This window comes from Festucalex cinctus, chromosome 19 (genome assembly GCF_051991245.1).
Source record: "Festucalex cinctus isolate MCC-2025b chromosome 19, RoL_Fcin_1.0, whole genome shotgun sequence".
NCBI lineage: Eukaryota > Metazoa > Chordata > Actinopteri > Syngnathiformes > Syngnathidae > Festucalex > Festucalex cinctus.
The window spans coordinates 3,142,776-3,160,780 of NC_135429.1; the positions used below are offsets into that span (position 1 = coordinate 3,142,776).

General features: G+C 40.2%; 2 protein-coding genes across 6 annotated transcripts in view; one reads left to right on the forward strand and one right to left on the reverse strand.

Moving 5' to 3' along the window:
* The window catches only part of LOC144007047 (vesicle-associated membrane protein 2-like), a 22,771-nt gene continuing 4,766 nt past the window's right edge, over positions 1-18,005 (reverse strand). The window contains exons 2-8 of one of the 2 annotated variants that reach the window (XM_077506294.1): positions 16,407-17,024; positions 14,779-15,337; positions 12,363-12,725; positions 12,015-12,136; positions 4,045-4,165; positions 2,866-3,024; positions 319-1,346 (exon numbers count right to left, since the gene is read on the reverse strand). In XM_077506294.1, the coding sequence (XP_077362420.1) occupies positions 1,260-1,346; positions 2,866-3,024; positions 4,045-4,165; positions 12,015-12,091 (444 nt within the window). In that variant the 5' untranslated portion in view covers positions 12,092-12,136; positions 12,363-12,725; positions 14,779-15,337; positions 16,407-17,024 and the 3' untranslated portion in view covers positions 319-1,259. The other variant, XM_077506293.1, reaches the window with a different exon arrangement.
* Positions 7,912-17,343, forward strand: LOC144007044 (uncharacterized). Of its 4 annotated transcripts, none has more exons than XM_077506288.1 (10): positions 7,913-8,086; positions 10,282-10,319; positions 10,461-10,496; positions 10,899-11,004; positions 12,369-12,716; positions 14,858-15,013; positions 15,075-15,262; positions 16,431-16,556; positions 16,622-16,753; positions 16,825-17,343. In XM_077506288.1, the coding sequence occupies exons 1-10, from the start codon at positions 8,059-8,061 to the stop codon at positions 17,026-17,028; spliced, it is 1,362 nt and encodes a 453-aa protein (XP_077362414.1). In that variant the 5' UTR covers positions 7,913-8,058; the 3' UTR covers positions 17,029-17,343. The 4 variants fall into 4 exon arrangements, with proteins under 4 accessions (XP_077362416.1, XP_077362414.1, XP_077362417.1 ...); XM_077506289.1 differs by having other exon boundaries at positions 7,914-8,086; positions 10,899-10,995; XM_077506290.1 differs by lacking the exon at positions 10,461-10,496 and having other exon boundaries at positions 7,912-8,086.

Here is an 18,005-nt window from a genome sequence, read left to right on the forward strand (position 1 = left end):
TCAAGATGAACTTGGTTGTTTAATTTTGGGCAGGCATACAAACATGAAAAAGTCCATTTTCCATCACATCCGTACAAACAAACGTGTTGTTTCTTTCGGGCAGGTGCACACAAACATTGAGGTCACGCAGGTAACACAATTTTCTTGCCATCACAAATTTGCAGCTGGAGTATTTCCATGTCTCCTTTCGCCAAATGTTACCCATCGGCCATTTTGCAGGGGGAGTTTGCGAGGAAGACGTCGGTGAAGGGCAAGTGAGCGGCACGGCGAGGAGGGCTCAGGGTTCCGGTCAGTAGAAGAAGTACACTGTGAGGACGCAGAAACACAAATGAGTGTGTACGTGTGCGTGTGCACAAATGCAACAAGTCATTAGTCATTCTCACGTCGCAATTGGAACCTCAGTGTTGCCTCAATGACTTTGAAAAAGGTACACAGTTCATTTACAAATGACTTGACTTTAAAATGAAACGACTTAAGGTGCTAATTGCTTCATTTTAAAAGTAACTAACACTTTCCTGTGTTTCGTTCGTGTGCCGTCATGTGACTTTGAGCATCTCATCTTTGAAGTCGATTGCATGAACACATACAGTATTTCATTTGAAAATACATTTTTTGGTACATTGTTTTATGTTTTACATTTGTTGTTGCATTGTAATCTTAAACATCTTGTTTATTTAGGTTTCTGAACAGAATATGATAAAGTAGGGCTGTGCAATTAATCGAAATTCAATTACAATTTCAATTATTATGCTCCGCAATTACAAAATCAGCATAACCGTAAAAAAAGATTAATAAAAATTTTTGAGTTGTTTAAATTAATACATTTACACCGTTTTTTTTTATTTTAAAATAACTTTTTTTTCATCCAAAAGGAACTTGCATAATTAGTGTTTCAAAGAATTTTATTTGTCTTATTTTTTTTACTGATTTTTTTTTTTAATAGTTTGAAAGAACCATTTTTTTAACAAAATTTGCAAATTTAACGACGCGCTCTTATAACATTACGTTTATTTAAGAGGTTTCAAAAAGTTCGCACAGAAATGAGTTAGGATGGGTGCAGTACCACGTGTTCCCAGCAGAGGGCGCACATTCTGGATGGGTTTTGGGTACTTTGTGATGTTTGTTGCTCAATAAAGTCTCCATTAAAGCCACCAAGGTAAAACAGTACAACAACAAAAAAATAAAACAAAAAGATTAGAGGTGGGTGGAGTCAAACGTTTTGGACCACGTTGAGCCACGCCTCCAACAGCCAACGCTGATCAATGGGTGTCGGAAGTCACGCGAAAAGACTCACAGAAGATGGCGCCAAACAAGATAACGCCCACCACCGCCATGATGATCATCATCTGCAACAAATACACAACGAGCGTCAACACGGCACGATTGGAAATAAATGTAAAAATGCAATTGGAAAAAAAATCCGCACGACCACTCGAAAGAAAGATTTGCAATTGCTGGTAGATGCCACCAGATGGCACCACAGCAATACTCTTACTGCTTTGGCCGCCACAACCACTTTCATATCAGAAAATCTGGTCACCAACAAAAAAAAGAAAAACAAACTTTCATCATATAAGACGCTTCAAATATGATTGAAATGAATGATGGTGGCTATTTTTAGATCATGAAACTATTTGACATATGGTCCTCCTGATCTCAAAAGAACACTCTGTGACGTCACATCCGAGAGGCGATGATGGACAGGCGGAGGAGGGGGCGTGCGAGATTAACAAGGGGCGAGAGAGGACCCGCGTGTGTGTGTCTTTGTGTGCGCGTGTTATTTGCATGTTGTGTGTTTGCATCACGTCACAGCTGCCCGTTTATAATCCTCGCAATAATCCCGAGTCAGATGTCGGTCTTCCTGCTCACTGTCACTCAAGCGCCCGATGTGAGAGCCGCCAGCGCCCGTCCCGATTGGACACTGCAGAGGTGGTGGGGGCGGAGCCTCCACCACATAGGCAGATGAGGTAAAAGAAGACATTTTTGCCCCTGTTGACACGTTGAGCCATTTTCAGCGGTAAAAAGTGAATATTTTGTCGATAGTTAATGTGGTAACTTCGTTATTTTTCATGTACAATTAATACCTTTAAAAAGTAATTTTTCGATTCGCCGTCGACTGATGATGACATCACCTGTGCTGACCAATCATGGCTCAGTTTACTGACCAAACCCATAAAACAGATGATTGGCCATTAGCACAGGTGATGTCATCAACAGTCGAGCAAGTAGAAAAATGACTTTTTAAAAGGTATTACAATTGTACATGAAAAATAATGAAGTTATCAAATTCATTCTGGACAAAATATAAACTTTTCACTGCTGAAAATTGTTCAATGAGTCAAGTGTCCCTTGGAAGTAACAAATTTAATTCAGATGATGATAATAATACACAAAAAAAAAAAAAGATACTTGCTTGATATATTTCTTCAATGAGTTGCACAGGGTGTATATTAATTAAATGACAGAGTATCAGAAATCTATTTTTAATTTAATAATAATAATAATAAATAAGTTAAATTGTATTTAATTTTTTATTTATTTTATTTTTATCTTTAAGGAAAAGTACAAAATGACAGACTGCAATATACGTCCAGGCCTGGCTCGCTAGCTAAATAGCTAGTTAGCTATACACCCTTAAAATATATCTTCCCTTTGGATCGTGTGGCTGCTTTAGAGCGCCTCGTTGTTGGCCACGAGTGCACATCTCAGTGAAGAGGATGGACTTTTTTTTTTTTTTTTTTTTTTTTTTTTTTTAAGTTCAATTTGAGCAGCCAGAAGTAGCATCTTTAGAACGCCACGTTGTTGCCCTGTCTGTTATTTTTATTCAGGTTATGATTTTCTTTGAGTTTTTCAGGCGCCACAGACCTTGCAGTTTTTCCACCAGTACTTGTTCTTGAGCTTGGCGGCGCTGCTCTCGAACTGCGAGGCTCCGGCCTGCAGGGCGTCGGCACGGTCGTCCAACTCCGACAACTTCTGGTCGCGCTCCAGCACCTTGTCCACGTTCACGCGCATGATGTCCACCACCTGTAATAACAAAAAAAAATAAAAAATGATATCTCCATATCTATATACTACAGAAGCGTATTGCATTCACTTGGAAAAAAAAACAAGTTTTTCTGATTAATTTTTTGGGGAACTTTGTTTTTTTTTGAGTAACCCCAGCCCCCCTCCCCTTTTTTTTTTAAATAAATAAATACAAAAAACAGAAGAAAAAAAACTTCTTTTAACCAAAATACTTTGTGTTTTGACATATTTCTCTACTTTTAGCAGCGTTATTATGGAAAATAATCATTTTTTTTAACATTTATGAATCGTAATCTAATTGTCACGTCAAACCTCGATGAATATAATAATAATTGATGTATTGGCACACCCCTAACGTACAGTATTCGGCTTGCGAGATGGGAGTAACAAGATGGCCGCCCTGTGACTTCAACGGCTTGCACTAGCATGTATGGGCTATCCAGTCATATATACAGGTCAGTGGTCTGCAACAAGTCACTTGGAGTTCAGAGGTTAAAAAAAAAAAAAACTCTGAAAAACAGAAGTTGGTGTTTGGAATATATATATATTTTTTTTATTTTTTATTTTATTTTTTTACTGTTTTTTGGAACCATTTTTTCTGTTGTTTTTTTTTTTTTAATTTTGAATATTTTTTTCTTCTGTTTTTTGATTTTTTTTTGTAGTTTTTTTGTAATAATTTTTTTCTGTTATTTGGAATTTTTTTTAATGTGTTTTGGAAAAAAAAAATTTGAATACTTTTTTTTCTGTTTTTTGGAATATTTTTTTAATATTTTTTTTTAATATTTTTTTTTCAGTTTTTCTGAGTATTTTTTCCTTATGTATTTCTGAATATTTTTTCCCTCTGTTTCTCAGAATATTTTTTGACAGAAAAATATATTCAGAAAAACAGAAAAATAAAAAATAAAAATACTCAAAAAAAACCCAAAGCTCCCCCCAAAATAGCCACAAATAAAGATTTTCTTTTTCAAGTGAATGCAATACGCTTCCGCCATGCTAACATGCTACGAAGACGTGTCCGACCTCGTCCACCTGCGCCTGCGTCTGCTGCAGCCGCCTGTTGCTGGTCAGATTGGGGGCCGCGGCCGGAGGGCCCCCCTCAGAGTCGGGGGCTCCCGCGGTTCCTGCTGAGTCCGGAGTAGACCTGTGTGTGTGTGTGTGTGTGTGGGAGGAAAAGTAAACAAAACGCTCTACATTTGTTTTTGTTTATATATTAATCAAGGTATTCCAATTGGACGCTTGACTGTTTTTGTAACCAGCGGGAGAGCACATCACGTGACAGTGGAGGCCCAATGCCGTCCGTTACAGCACAATTACATTACTTTCGACAGAGACGCACAAATACAGGAGAAATATTCACACAGCAGCACACGTCAAGAAATGTGAGCGGTCTGAACATTTTCTACAGCAACAAAATCTTGAATTAAAAAAAAAATGAGCAGCAGTTTTGAGACCGATGACGTCACGTTCAACAGGCACGTAAGTCAACTTGGAGCGTTTGAGTTTCATTTGCAATTAAACAACAACAACAAAATGGATGAAAACAAAATGTTGAAATGATGCTGTACTCACATCTCGGATGCGCGACGATGAGATAATCCCGTCCGGGACAGACCGCGGGGGAGGGAGGGTAAGTGGGGGGGCGACGACAAACGCCAGATAGGAGGAGGAAAAGGCGCGCATGCGCAAACGCACATCATCGTCGCAATCAAATTCAAATTGACACGCGCACACACAAAAAAAAAAAAAATTAATAATGTAATTGTGTCAAGAAGTAGTATTTTAATCACGTGACCAAAATATCTTCTTCACTGATTTTGTTTTTTTTTTTTGGTAATATTTCTCGTTAACAGTTTTACTCTGCTGCCACCTGCTGTCTCAGGTGTGATATTGCATAGAAACATGCCTACTTTTTTTTTTGTTTGCATTTCTTACATTTGATCTCCAAATGTCTGTTTTTTTTTTTACTATCATGTTTTAGATTTATTTTGATAAAGAGTATTCTCATAAGATTTGAGTCTAGCTCTCATTTGAGACCTGTACTACTTTCAAGGCCAAGGTATTATATTCTAAAAGTTTTTTTTTTATTTTTTCCTGAATTTTGTAACTGTTAACATACAGGACAATACTTGTAAAGTCAAACCTTCATTTGAAACCAACCTGAACCTTCATTCAAACCCAAATTACTTTAAAACCCAATTTTGTAACCATAGTTTAAAAAAAAACAAAAAAAAAAACAAACAAAAAAAACTTGAAGACCTGCAGCGTAACTCAAAGGAAGAAGAAGAGGCAGAGAAGGTCCCCAACAAATCTCTAGTCATAGTCGTTTGCATGTTGCAGAGTGAATAAATGCGTGTTTTGTCAGATGCAGTGTCAATTTTATTCACCATTTTAAAATTTAGTCTCAGTTTTAGTCCAGTTTCAGTCACGTTTGTCAATTTTTTATCATAGTTAGTCAACCTTCATCTGTTTTTATTTAGTCCATTTGTCGTCGACTATAAATTTAGCAATGGAGTCTTTATTTTAGTCCAAGAAAAACACAATTTTATTCATCTAGTTTTAGTCAACAAAAAGTGTCAAAACTAAATAAATACAATAATAATAATAATAATAATAATAATAAAATAGAAATAAAACAAAAATAGTCATCTAGTTTTAGTCAGCACAATCATTTTACCACTATATATTTTTTTAAACTATTTCACATAAAATTTTCTCTCATCTCTTTGATTAAAAACAATGGATTAATGTGAAATTATAAGTATATTTTTCTTTTCACCGTGAATCGTTTGTGCATGTTGCACTTTGCTAGCTGCAGTTTTGAAAGGGGGCGTGTCACTGTGTGTCACATGAGAGTGTCACAGATTAGCAGACAAGATTTTATTTTTTTTTTTAATCCGAAAATATTTGGACAAATATGCATACTGCTTTAGTCCCGGTTATTGTTTATTAATGTGGGTTTTAATCCAGTCTAGTTTGAGTACGCTGAAAAATGTATGTTGACCAAATTATATTTGTGTAACTTTCCTTAACAAATTTAACACTCGTCAGCTGTTCGGTTTGTCGCAGTCGTCTGGAGGGTTTCCATTAATAACAGCGATGTTAATTTTTGTTAGCAGGTCGACGGCGTTTTCAATTCCATGTTAGCATTTTTTGGGGTTAGCTGCACATTTTGGGTGTTTTGCTTTTATTACATGTGGTGTCGAAAGTCAACTTTTGGCCGATCAACAAATTGAAGCAAGCACGCTTGACCTCTTTTTTTTTTTTTTTGTTTTTTTTTTTTTGTTTGTTTGTTTGTGTGTGAAATGTGCCAAGTCGTCTTCTTTTCCTGTCGTCTAAGTGATGCGATACGATTAAATTGTTTCTTGACACTGGCTGGGTGTTTCCCGCCATCATCTTTGTCCTCTGACGCACTCGAGCAGCTGCGCACACACACACGCACACACACGTCTATAAATAGTTTGTGTTTGTCTTTGTATGCGGAATGGTTTCTCCCTCCTGCCTCCTCATCCTCGCCGTCTCGCCGTGAGTCATCCTTCCACTTCGACTTGAGCCGCGGCACCCACTAGAGGCCGGGCAAGCGCACCGCAAGCACGCACGCATTCATCCGACAGGTCAGAAGGATGGAGAGCAACCCGGACTGGTCGCCAGAAAAAAAGTCACTGGACGCAATGTGAGAGTGAGCAAATTTGGACTGGTCGCCAGTCAATAACCAAACACGTAGATAAAAAAAGAAAAAAAGAAAAAAAGAATGGTCGCCATGCAATCTCAGGACGAGGAGTGTGACGATATATCGATACCGCGATAAATCGTGATACTTTGTCTCCCGATGGATTATCGATACGCCTACGCAAGTATCGCAATATTTGTAGTTAATATTCAGCCACTATAACGTCGCCATTATTCATGACTTATGGAGCAATTACTTGGCGGGCCACTAGGGGGAGCACCTCATAAGAGTGGCAGGGAAATGGACGCAAGTCTTCAGGCGAAGAAGACGACTCATGAGCTTAATTTTATTATTATTCAGATTTTATTTTATTTTTATTTTGTATAATTTTTTATTTATATTTTTCTGTATTATATATATTTCTATCTTATATTGTGTATTTATATTATATGTATTTATATTTAATTATATTCTGATTTATTATTTTTTAAATTGTATTACTTTTTAAATTTATTTTTTTTAATTATTTATTGATATTTATTTATTTTATTATTCAGTATTATTTATTTAGATTATTATTATTATTATGATTATTTTATTATTAGATTTATCGTTGATTATCGGGGATTTATTACGTGAGCAACGTATCGATAATCGCGGTATTGTGAGCCTGGTATTGCATATCGTATCGTTAAAAAAAAAAAAAAAAAAGATGGGATTTATCGCTGAGCACAGAAAGGATTGGTCACCAATCAATGTCATATAAAGCCCCACTTTTGTTGAAATGAAGTAGTTCCATAATAATCGGAAGCCACGATATGGCAGCAAAGCACCACTTTTGGACCATTGCAGACTTGAACACCAAAGCCCAAAAACTGCGAGCCAGGCGTGCAAACCACTAGTGCACCGCGCGGCCTCAAATGAAAAATAAAAAGTCCTGCACTCAAAGGTCGATCACCATCATTTCAAAGTTCATCGAAAAGAATTTTCTTCCCACCACAAGTTGTTGTCATGGTTACCAGCCCTCGGCTTGATGACGTCACACAAGCGCGATCAACTTTCGGCATTTTTCCTCCACTTTGCAACGAAATCTCATCGCGTTGGTCTTTGTTATGACGGGGTAAATGGGGGGGGGTCATTTGTACCGTCGCGCATGCGCACAGGCGCGCGCTCGTGACGACACAGCGAGGGCGTGGTGGACGCGCTGTGCGCGCACGCACGCACGCACGCACGCACGGCGGAGGAGAAGGAAGAAGAGGGAGAGGAAGAGGAGCGGCGAGGAGGAGGAGGAGGAGGAGGAAGATGGACGCGATTCCCGCCACGCCGTGCGCGCCTCGCTAAGCGCAAAAAAAAAAAAAAAAAAAAAAATGGGCTGCATCGGATCCAGAACTATCAGTAAGAGAACCGGACGCGCCGGAACCGGCATGTGCCGCCGTGACGACGTCGCGCGTGCGTGTGGCATGCATGCGCGTGGCGTGCGCGTGAGAGGACGCACACACGTCACGTGATGACACTTCGCGCTCCGTTTCGCGTCTCTTCACCATACGTGTGCGTGCGCGAGTAGACAGGCGTGGAGCGACGTGCGCGTGCGCGAGGGAGACCCCCGCCCCCAACCACCCCCCCTCGCCTTGACATGCAACCTAAGGTCATTGCACACCCCCCCCCCCTCCCCCCTCGCAACTCCTCACCTTCCCGCGTGTCTCGACATGCGTCACGCTGACACGTCATCAAGTGGAGACGCGCGCACGCACACACAAGTCGAGGATGAGTCAGAACGGGGGTGCGTGTAAACTCAGGTGTGAGCCTGAACGCAACACGAGGAGGAAACACACACACACTTGTGTGTTTGGGAGCAACCGTGGTGAGTTCAGGTGCGATTGTGTGGCTAATGTGACCTTTAAGCGACTGCAAATGCCTTCATGTCCTTATAATGTCAAGTGATGTCATCACGTGCTTGTGAAAACAAAACAAAAAAGGGCAGAAACTGCTAAAATTTGGCCGTGTCCATATAAGGCAAGTGAGACGTCACATGGTTCTGTGACATCATCACAAGGTGTGCAGGTTCCAGTGGAGCTTTTGTTGTGGTCCGTCTTCATCGCAGTCGTCATAATCATAAAGATGGTCACCATCATCATCGACATCGTCATCATCAACATTGTCCTCATCATCGTGTTCGTCATCATCATCAGCATCGTTTTTTTTGTCGTCGTCATCGTCGTCATCATCGTGTTGTCTTCATCGCTGTCGTCATAATAATCATCATGGTCAATGTCACCATCATCATCATCAGTCGTCATCATCATCATCATCATCACCATCAACTTTGTCCTCTTCATCGCAATCGTCGCCATCAGCATCGTTTTTTGTCGTCATCATCGTGTTGTCTTCATCGCTGTCGTCATAACCATCATCTTTGTGATCATCGTCATCATCAGTGATCATCATCACCATCAACGTCCTCTTCATTGTGATCATCATCATCATCGCGGTCCTTATCATCATCATCACCGCCATCTTCCTTATCGTCAACATCATCATCATCATCACAATCTTCATCATGGTCATTATCGTCATGACAACAATGTTTTGTTGGCTTTGTCATAATTGGTGCTGTCACCATCATCATCATCACATTTTGACATCATCACGGTTGCCGTCGCTCTCATGTCATCATGATGTCATCTTTGTCTGACGTGTGACCTTGTGGTGACATTGAGCTTTTGAAGAGGCGGGGCAGCATTTCGGGGCCGTTTGATTCCTCGGAGGTTTTGCTCCCATTTTCGTCCTGAAGAGGCGTCCAGCCGTCCGTCCGTCCGTCCGTCCGTCCTCCCACTTCCTCTTTTTGCTTCTTCTTGCAAGTAAACAAGGCCGTCCGTCATCTTCCTCATCGTCTTCCTCCCCGCCTCGGTGGAGGACGCAGGAGGGCCGACGTCATGAGGCTCCGGAGCCCTGCCCCACCCCCACTGACGCACGGGACAGAATTCCCGCTTCCCGGAGGAAAACGTCCGCCGACTTCCGGGCGACGGCGACCGGCTGGCGCTAAAAATAGAACAAGACGGAGGTCGACTCGAGGAGGAGGGAAAACGGGACAGGAAAAAAAAAAAAATGTGGGTCAACTCTCGCATCTTGCCTCCTTTCTTTACTTCCTGTCCTGTCTGGAGCAAGTATCGCCATATTTGTAGTTCATATACAGCCACTAGAACGGCAATAGCTCGGCGGGCCACTAGGGGGAGCGCCTCGTAAGCGCAGCGGGGAAATGGACGTTCGTCTTCGGGCGAACAAACTTCGGTTTAATGCTTTCAGCATTTCTTCATTGCAATCGTACAAATTTTCGTCACTGTCTTGTTTTCATTTTCATTTGAGTCATTGACAAAACTATCAGTCCATTTTAGTTATCATTATCTTTTCAACGAATGGCTTCCATTTTAGTTTTCATTTCATTTTTGTCTGGGAAAAAAAAAAACATTCCGCGACGAAAATAACGAAAATTCCTCGTTGAGTTCGCCATGAGCGAGCGTGCGTGCGTGCGTGCGTGCAGGTGACAGTTGAAGGTGATGATGTCATTCTTGTTTGTTTTTTTGCGTGCGCAGCAGCCGATGCGGTGCCGGTACGGAAAGATGGAGATCAGGTATTAAAAAAAAAAAAAAAAAAAAAAAAAGTTGTCTGTGTCTGTTTAGTGCCGAAGTTTGCATGTCCTTCATATGTCTCCTCTTTTCCTTCCTCGCTTCCCGTGCCTCCTCCTCCTCCTCATGCTCCTCCTCCTCGCCAGCACGGCCGTGCCGAATTTTCCTGGGAAGGAATCAATGTGAGTCTCCTCGCGAGAGCGTCTTCACCTCCTTTCTCCTCCTCCTCCTGCGAGCGCTTTCTGTTTGCTCGCGTTCAAAAGATGTTCGCAGACAGTGAAAAATTGCCTGAATATGATCAAAATGTCTTTGCAACAATTAAAAACCGTCTGTGAACATCTTGCAAATTCTGCTGAAAATGCTAAATGTGGGACATTCGCAAGCATTCACCGCTCAGTGAGATATCACCAGCTTGATTGGCTTTAAAAAAATAAAATAAAAGGCCGATAGTTGTCAAAATCGGCACCGATAATCTGTCTCTCCCGAGCTCGTTTTGTTAGCATTAGCATGCTAGCTAGTTTTGGTCTGCTTTTGCCTTCACACTGTTTTGATTTGTGGTGTTGCTGTTGTTGTTGTTTGTTCAGCTGTCGATGGAGGACACCACGTCCATCCTGCCGCGCCTCAAGAGGAAGTCGGCCAACTCGTACGGCATCGGCGCCCTGGCTAAGTCGTCTCTGACAGGTGTGTCAGGTGTGTGTCTGTGCCGGTAACACCTAATGTCAATCGACCCCCCCCCCCCCCCCCCCCCGCTGCACTCCTCCATTTTGAAAACTTGACAGAGGTGCAAAAAGAGGGAGGAGGTGGAGCTAAGAGACAACACGGCCCGCCCCTGTAGGTACACCCTCCAAAAAAATCAACACACACACACGCGCTCTCCATTCCTCCATTGGCTGCCGTCAATGACATCATCATCATTGACGGCCCAATCAAATCAAAGCAAGTGTTTTGCATCCTTTGAACCCGCGAAAGTATGGAGGACCAAAACTGACAACATTTAAAATAAATAAATAGACAAAGTGAAAATAAAAAGGGATATAAAAAAATATATAATTCGAAAATTATATCCAAAAAAATACATATAAATGGTAACAAAAACAGCAAAAAAAAATTTATATATATACATCCATATACATAAATAAATACATTTGTATTTAATTTTTTAATTATATTTTTTTTAGATCCGTTTTAATTTTCAATTTTTTTTCCATTTATTTATGTTTTTATTTATTTAGTCATTTATTTATTTATTTATTTAATCATTTATTTATGTATTTACTTATTCAGTCATTTATTTATTTGTAATTTTTATTCACCGAGCTGCTCACTCAAGCAATGACAGGCAGCCTGCAATGGACCCAAGACACGCGTAGGACCGACCCCCCTTCATTTGAATCACGTTTCCACTTGGCAGCACGGCCCAAAACTGCCAACATTAAAACTAAATAAATGAATAAATAAATATATATATATATATATATATATATATATATATATATTATTTATTTATTTATTTATTGTTGCTACTTTTATTTCCATTTAGATTTATTTATTTTTTTAGATAGAATTTTCGAATTCTATTTTTTTATATCCATTTTTCTATTCACTTTTAGTCATTTATTTATTCATTTAGCAATTTATTTCTTTTGAATTTTGGCAGTTTTGGCCCTCCATAAGAAAGAACCGCAAGTGGAGCGACTCACCGGCGCATCGGGTCATCTCGCGGTCCCGCTGGTCCCGCTTCTTGCGGCATCTGGCTTGTGGTGCCGTGTGCCGTCATGTCCGTTGGTGGCGCTCTCGTGCTTGCGTTTGGTATTTGTGGTGTCTGCCAGAGGAAAAAAAACTTATTCTTTTACGGGGGGGGTGCGGAACCCCAAAAATTCACTGATTCATTCATTCATTTTTTTTGTCTTCCTTTCAATTTTTCCTTCCTCGTACATTTCTCCATTCTCACATTCAATTCATTTCATTTTGTCAGCATTCAACTGCAATTTTGACATTTTTTTTTTTTTTTTTTTTTTTTTTGTGTCCCTGCATGCGTACGTGCTGACCTGCAGGCGTGTCGCGCTCCATGAAGGACAAAGTGACCAAGCCGACGGCCATGGCGCAGGGCCGCGTGGCCCACATGATCGAGTGGCAGAGCTGGGGCAGGCCCTCGGCGGGGCCGGCGGGCGGCGCCGGGCGCGGCGACCCGCAGCGGGAGAAGGAGCGGCGGCTGGAGAACGACGCCTACAGCGACCTGAGCGACGGCGAGAAGGAGGCGCGCTTCGCCGCCGGCATCATGCAGCAGTTCGCCATCTCCGAGGCCACGCTCTTCGGATGGACGTCCGGCGACGACAACGTGGCCGCCGCCGATGACGACTCGCGCCTCAGCGACCTCAACCAGGACAGCATCACCAGCACAGGTATTATGCCTTGTAATACATTCCACAAGAGGGCACCAAATCACACTACACGAAATGTACTTGCCAACGAGACTAAGTGCAATTTCTGCAGAAATTGCGTGGGAATGCTGAAAGCTGAATGCTAATGAAGGAAATTGAAAGATAAATTATGTGACAATTACAAAGTAAGTAACTATTCATTACTATTACTAGTAGTAGTAGTAATTACTAGTACAGTAGTAGTAAGTAAGTAACCAACCTTCATTTGTATAGTGCCTTTCACAGAAATAAGGTCACAAAGCGCTTCACAGAGTTAAAATCGTATACACAGTACTAGTAATAGTAGTATTACTAGTAGAGGTGCACCGATCGATTGGCCGGCCGATTTACCGGCCCCAATTTCCATAATTCTGGGAGATCGGTAATTGGCCGATCCTTTAAAAATGAACCGATCTTTTCCACCAATCTCATCTCCCTCCTTTTTGAAAACTTCATCCAGAGTATTTTTTATTTTTTTTTCTAATGACTCTCTTATATTATCAGGAAAATGAGATGATTACTTGATATAAGTACACAACAAAAATATAAACGCAACACTTCTGTTTCTGTCAGTCCTGCTCGATTATGAAGAAAATATTCATCATGATTATTTTGGTAATAATTGAAATCGCGGTTCGGATAATCATTTATTTTTTGGTACCAAACCACAAATGATTACACGTAAAAAAAAACAAACAAACAAACATTGAGACAAAATATTATAATTATGCAAGTTTCTTTTGGATGAGTCAAAATTTATTACATTATTAATTAAATACAACTCAAATTAGTATTAACTCACTTGTTCCCAAAAATGTATAAATATGTTCTATTTTAAATGTTATAAGTGTCCCAAAGACTTATTTATACTTTTTTTTTTAAATGTTTTTTTAATGGCTTTTTAGGCTTTGATGCAGCCTCTCAACTGTAGAGAACGGTTGGGAAAAAAAAATGCAGTAATGACAAAAACGGCCGGCAGGTGGCAGCGGAGTATAAGAGATCAACCAGGGCCATGTTGCAACGAGCTCTTTTTGCCATTGCTTCCACCAGGAATGTGAATAATGATGAAACTTAGCTACATTCTTATGCTAATTGCTGCAAAACAGAAAGATAGAAATAAACTTTTTTTTTTTCCCTTGATGATAGAAGAGAATAATCTTTTCTTTTGGTAGGTTCCATATTTTTATAGCAAAAGAGCAAAATATTTCGTGGGCCTTGCAAAATGAGTCAAAATCCAGTAAAACAGCTGGAAGCAAAGGGGGTTGCTTCACTGAAAATGGCTGCAAGTGATTGGGATTTTTTTTTTACCATTATGCAGATGTTATAATTGTAGAGTCTAATAACTGAAATTGAAATTGAATTTCAATTAATAATCTCCCCAATAAAACAAAACTGCACCTTTCAAAGTGGCCTTTTGTTGTGGGCAGTCTAAGGCACACCTGTGCACTAAACATGGTGCCTAATCTAATCAGCATCTTGATATGGCACACCTGGTGAGGTGTGATGGATTATCTCGGCAAAGGAGAAGTGCTCACTCTTACAGATTTTAGACTGGTTTTTGAACAAATATTGGAGATAAATGCTGATATTGTGGAAAAAAAAAAGTTTCAGATCTTTAAGTTCATCTAAAAAAAACAAAAAACAAGAGTGTTGCATTTATATTTTTGTTAGACTTAGACTTAGACTTGACTTTATTGATCCCTTTGGGATGGCTCCCTCTGGGAAATTTGCATATCCAGCAGCAATAAGAACAGATAATAAAATAAAAAATAAGTCAATCAATCAATAAATAAGGTTATTACACCACAGATTGAATTAATAATAATAATAATAAAAAATAAAATACAAAATAAAAATTCAATCAATCAATAAATAAGGTTATTACACCAGAGATTGAATTAATAATAAATATAATAATAATAATAATAATAAAATAAATAAAAATTCAATTTTTGCAGATAAATAGGTATTTGTATATATGTTAGTTATTGATCAATTCCTGGAAAACAATCCATGGGATCGGTATCGGACAATTAAGACTCACCGATAAAGCTAACATGCGAGCTTGTTTTCAGCATTTCTTGTTCAAACGAGGTGATGATGTGCACCTGTGTGCGTCACAGACCAGGTGCTGCACCACTCGTCGGCCGATGTGTGGCCTCGCACGTACGTGTCGCAGGGCCTCTACTGTCTGTCCTCGTCCGACGCATGGGAGCCCATCACCAGTCAGCCTTCGGGCGTGGCCTCGCCGGCCGCGGGCTCCTACATCGTGGCGGCAGGTGGGTGGGATGGATGCCGTCCGTCCGTCCGTCCGTCTAAAGTGCGCGTGTGGCTTTCCAGGCAGCGGGGCGGGGATGACGCCGGCGGAGGGCTACGAGTCGACGGTGGGCGGCTTCCTCCAGCAGCAGCAGCAGCAGCAGCAGCAGTTGAGTCTCCAGCAGCTGCAGCAGCTGCAACAGCTGCAGCAGCTGCAGCAGCTCCACCAATACCAGCAGCAGCAGCTGCTGCACTACCAGCAGCAGCAGCAGGTGACGACGCCAGCGGCAACACGTATCGAATCGCTTGATGATGATGATTGCTCGTTTCTTTTCAATTTCATTGGGCTGATTAACAAAAACAGGACCAAAGCTGTTGCTGTGCAATATCAAATCAAATTGTAAATCACGCTGAAACAAATCACAACATCAATCCATTACATTTATATTAAAAAAAAAAATAAAAGAAAAATATTATTATTTCCATTAATTATATATATTTTTTCGTTGATTATATATGTTTTTTTTTTTTTTTGGGGATGATTTTTACTTTATTAGAAATACTTTTTCATTCATCATGCTCCTTTTTTCATTTACATTCATTTTTTCCATGAAGAATATGTTTTGTATTGTTTTTAATTTACTTACACAAAACAGTATATATATTTTTTTTTCATTTATTATATTTGTTTTGTGTGTGTTTTGGGATGGTTTTTACTTTATTATAAATGCTTTTACATTCATCATATATGTTATTTTTTTTCATTTCCATTCTTTTTTTCCATTAAAAATGTTTTTTCTAAATTTACTTATACAGTAAAGTATTTTTTTATTTTTTTATTATATGTTGTTTTTGTTTTGGGATGATTTTTACTTAATTATAAATGCTTTTTCATTCATCATATATGTTATTTTTTCATTTACATTCATTTTTTCCATTAAAAGTATGTTGTTTTTTATTTACTTATTATACAGCACAGTTATTATGTATGTTTTTTTTTGTTTTGGTATTATTTTTACTTTATTAAGAATGCTTTTTCATTCCTCATTTATGTTTTTTTTTTCCCATTTAATGTGATTTTTTTCCATTAATTTTCATCAATTATTTTTTTTTTTTAATTTTCGCATTATACTGCACAGTATATATTTTCTATTTCCATGATGCAATGTCGTGGAGCGACGGCACAGACGCCGTTGGAAAGGTCTCATCGAGACGAATCCGCAGATGCTCGTATGTCCCCGGTCGAACGTCGGGTTCGAGAGATCCGGACGCGTAAAGACAAAAATAAATAAATAAACAAACCAAAAAGCTGTAAAAATCCGCGAAACAGTGAAGCCGCAAAAGATGAACCCGTGATAAACAAGGGAGCACTATGTAAATATATATATATATCTTTTAAAAAATATGATAATTTACCTGTCTTATCATGTGTGTCTCCAGTCGTTGCATAGCGCCGCCCACTCCCTCCAGGCCACGCCCAACAGCACCATCCACAGCCTGGGCCCGCCCACGCACCCGCGCCTGGCTGACCTGTGGGGGGCGGCGGCGCAGGCGGAGGCGCACCAGGTTAGCCCCGCCGCCGTTGCACCAAGTGACATCGTCGTGACGGCCTAACGACGTCCGCGTTGCAGGTGGAGATCGTCGGGCAGCTGAGCGGGCAGATGTCGGAGATGGCGCCCGGCGACGAGATGCACGTCAACATCTTCGGCTACGCCCAGCAGCGCGAGGACGGCGAGGACGGGCAGGAGGAGGACCTCGTCGGGGTGAGTCACATCGGGTGGATTTACATTTTTTTTTTTTTTTGGGGACAAACAAGCAATATTGCAATTTGCAGGTGGAGGAGGTCACCCTGACCTTGGAGCCCAAGCCGCGTCCTCTGACCCCGTCCCCGCTGCGGGAGGACACGCCGTCCACGGGAGGTCCCAGCCCGGGGACGCCGGCCGAGAAGATCTCGTTGGATGCGATGTCACTGGACAAGAGGAAGGACGACGACCATGCCGACGACGACGAGGACGTCGTCGCGCTCGTCATCAACTGAGACAAAAAAAAACAAACGCAAATCAACAACATAATCCTGATATTATCTCCATATTACCCAAGGAATGACCTGTCCTGCAGGACAGGTGGAATATTAATCAAGTAACGACATTTTTTGGGGGGACCAAAGACCAGCAAGACGGGAAGTTGAAGCAGCAAAAGTTTGGACACGTTTTGACGTTTGCTTCCGATTTGTGCAACTTCCTGCCGAGTGGCGACTTGGCGAACACTTGGAGTGCAGAGCCACAATCTTACACAACATATTCAATTCATTGCTTTTTTGTTTTTTAATAAAAGTGAACAACGCATACGTAAACGCAAACATGTTTGTGTGAATGATGCATCGTCATTAGAATGAAAAAGTACACTGGAATATATATATATACATATATATATACATATGCATATACATATACATATATATATACGCATTTATACATACAATTATACAAATATACAAAATATTTAATAAAACTCAAAAAATAATATATATTTAGAACAAATATACATACAATTATATATATACACATCAAAATGAACACGTCAAGGCAATAAAATCAAGCAACACTAAAGGCAACATTTGCATCCTGTCAGAACTTCAAAATAAAAGCATGCAAATTAACAACACTTCCTTGGCTTATTAAACAGCCACAATCAATACGCGAGCGCAAAACTGTTGGGTGCAACTCAAAACATCCCGTCAGACCTTCAAAATAAAAGCATGCAAATTAACAACATACTTTCTTCGCTTATTAAACAGCCACAATCAATTAGCAAGTGCAAAACTGTTGGGCTCAACTCAACGCACCCCATCAGACCTTCAAAATAAAATCATGCAAATTGACAACATTCTCTCAGCTAATTTAACAGCCACAATCAATACACGAGCGCAAAACTGTTGGGTGCAACTCAACACATCCTGTCAGATCTTCAAAATAAAATCTTGCAAAATAACACTTTCTTGGCTTTTTAAACTGA

Coding starts and splice junctions, on each gene's coding strand:
- LOC144007044 (XM_077506288.1), top strand. CDS start 8,059: ATGGGCTGCATCGGATCCAGAACTATCA. Junction 10,320..10,460: donor TACGGAAAGATGGAGATCAG/GTATTAAAAAAA, acceptor CCTCCTCGCCAG/CACGGCCGTGCCGAATTTTC. Junction 16,557..16,621: donor CGCAGGCGGAGGCGCACCAG/GTTAGCCCCGCC, acceptor TCCGCGTTGCAG/GTGGAGATCGTCGGGCAGCT.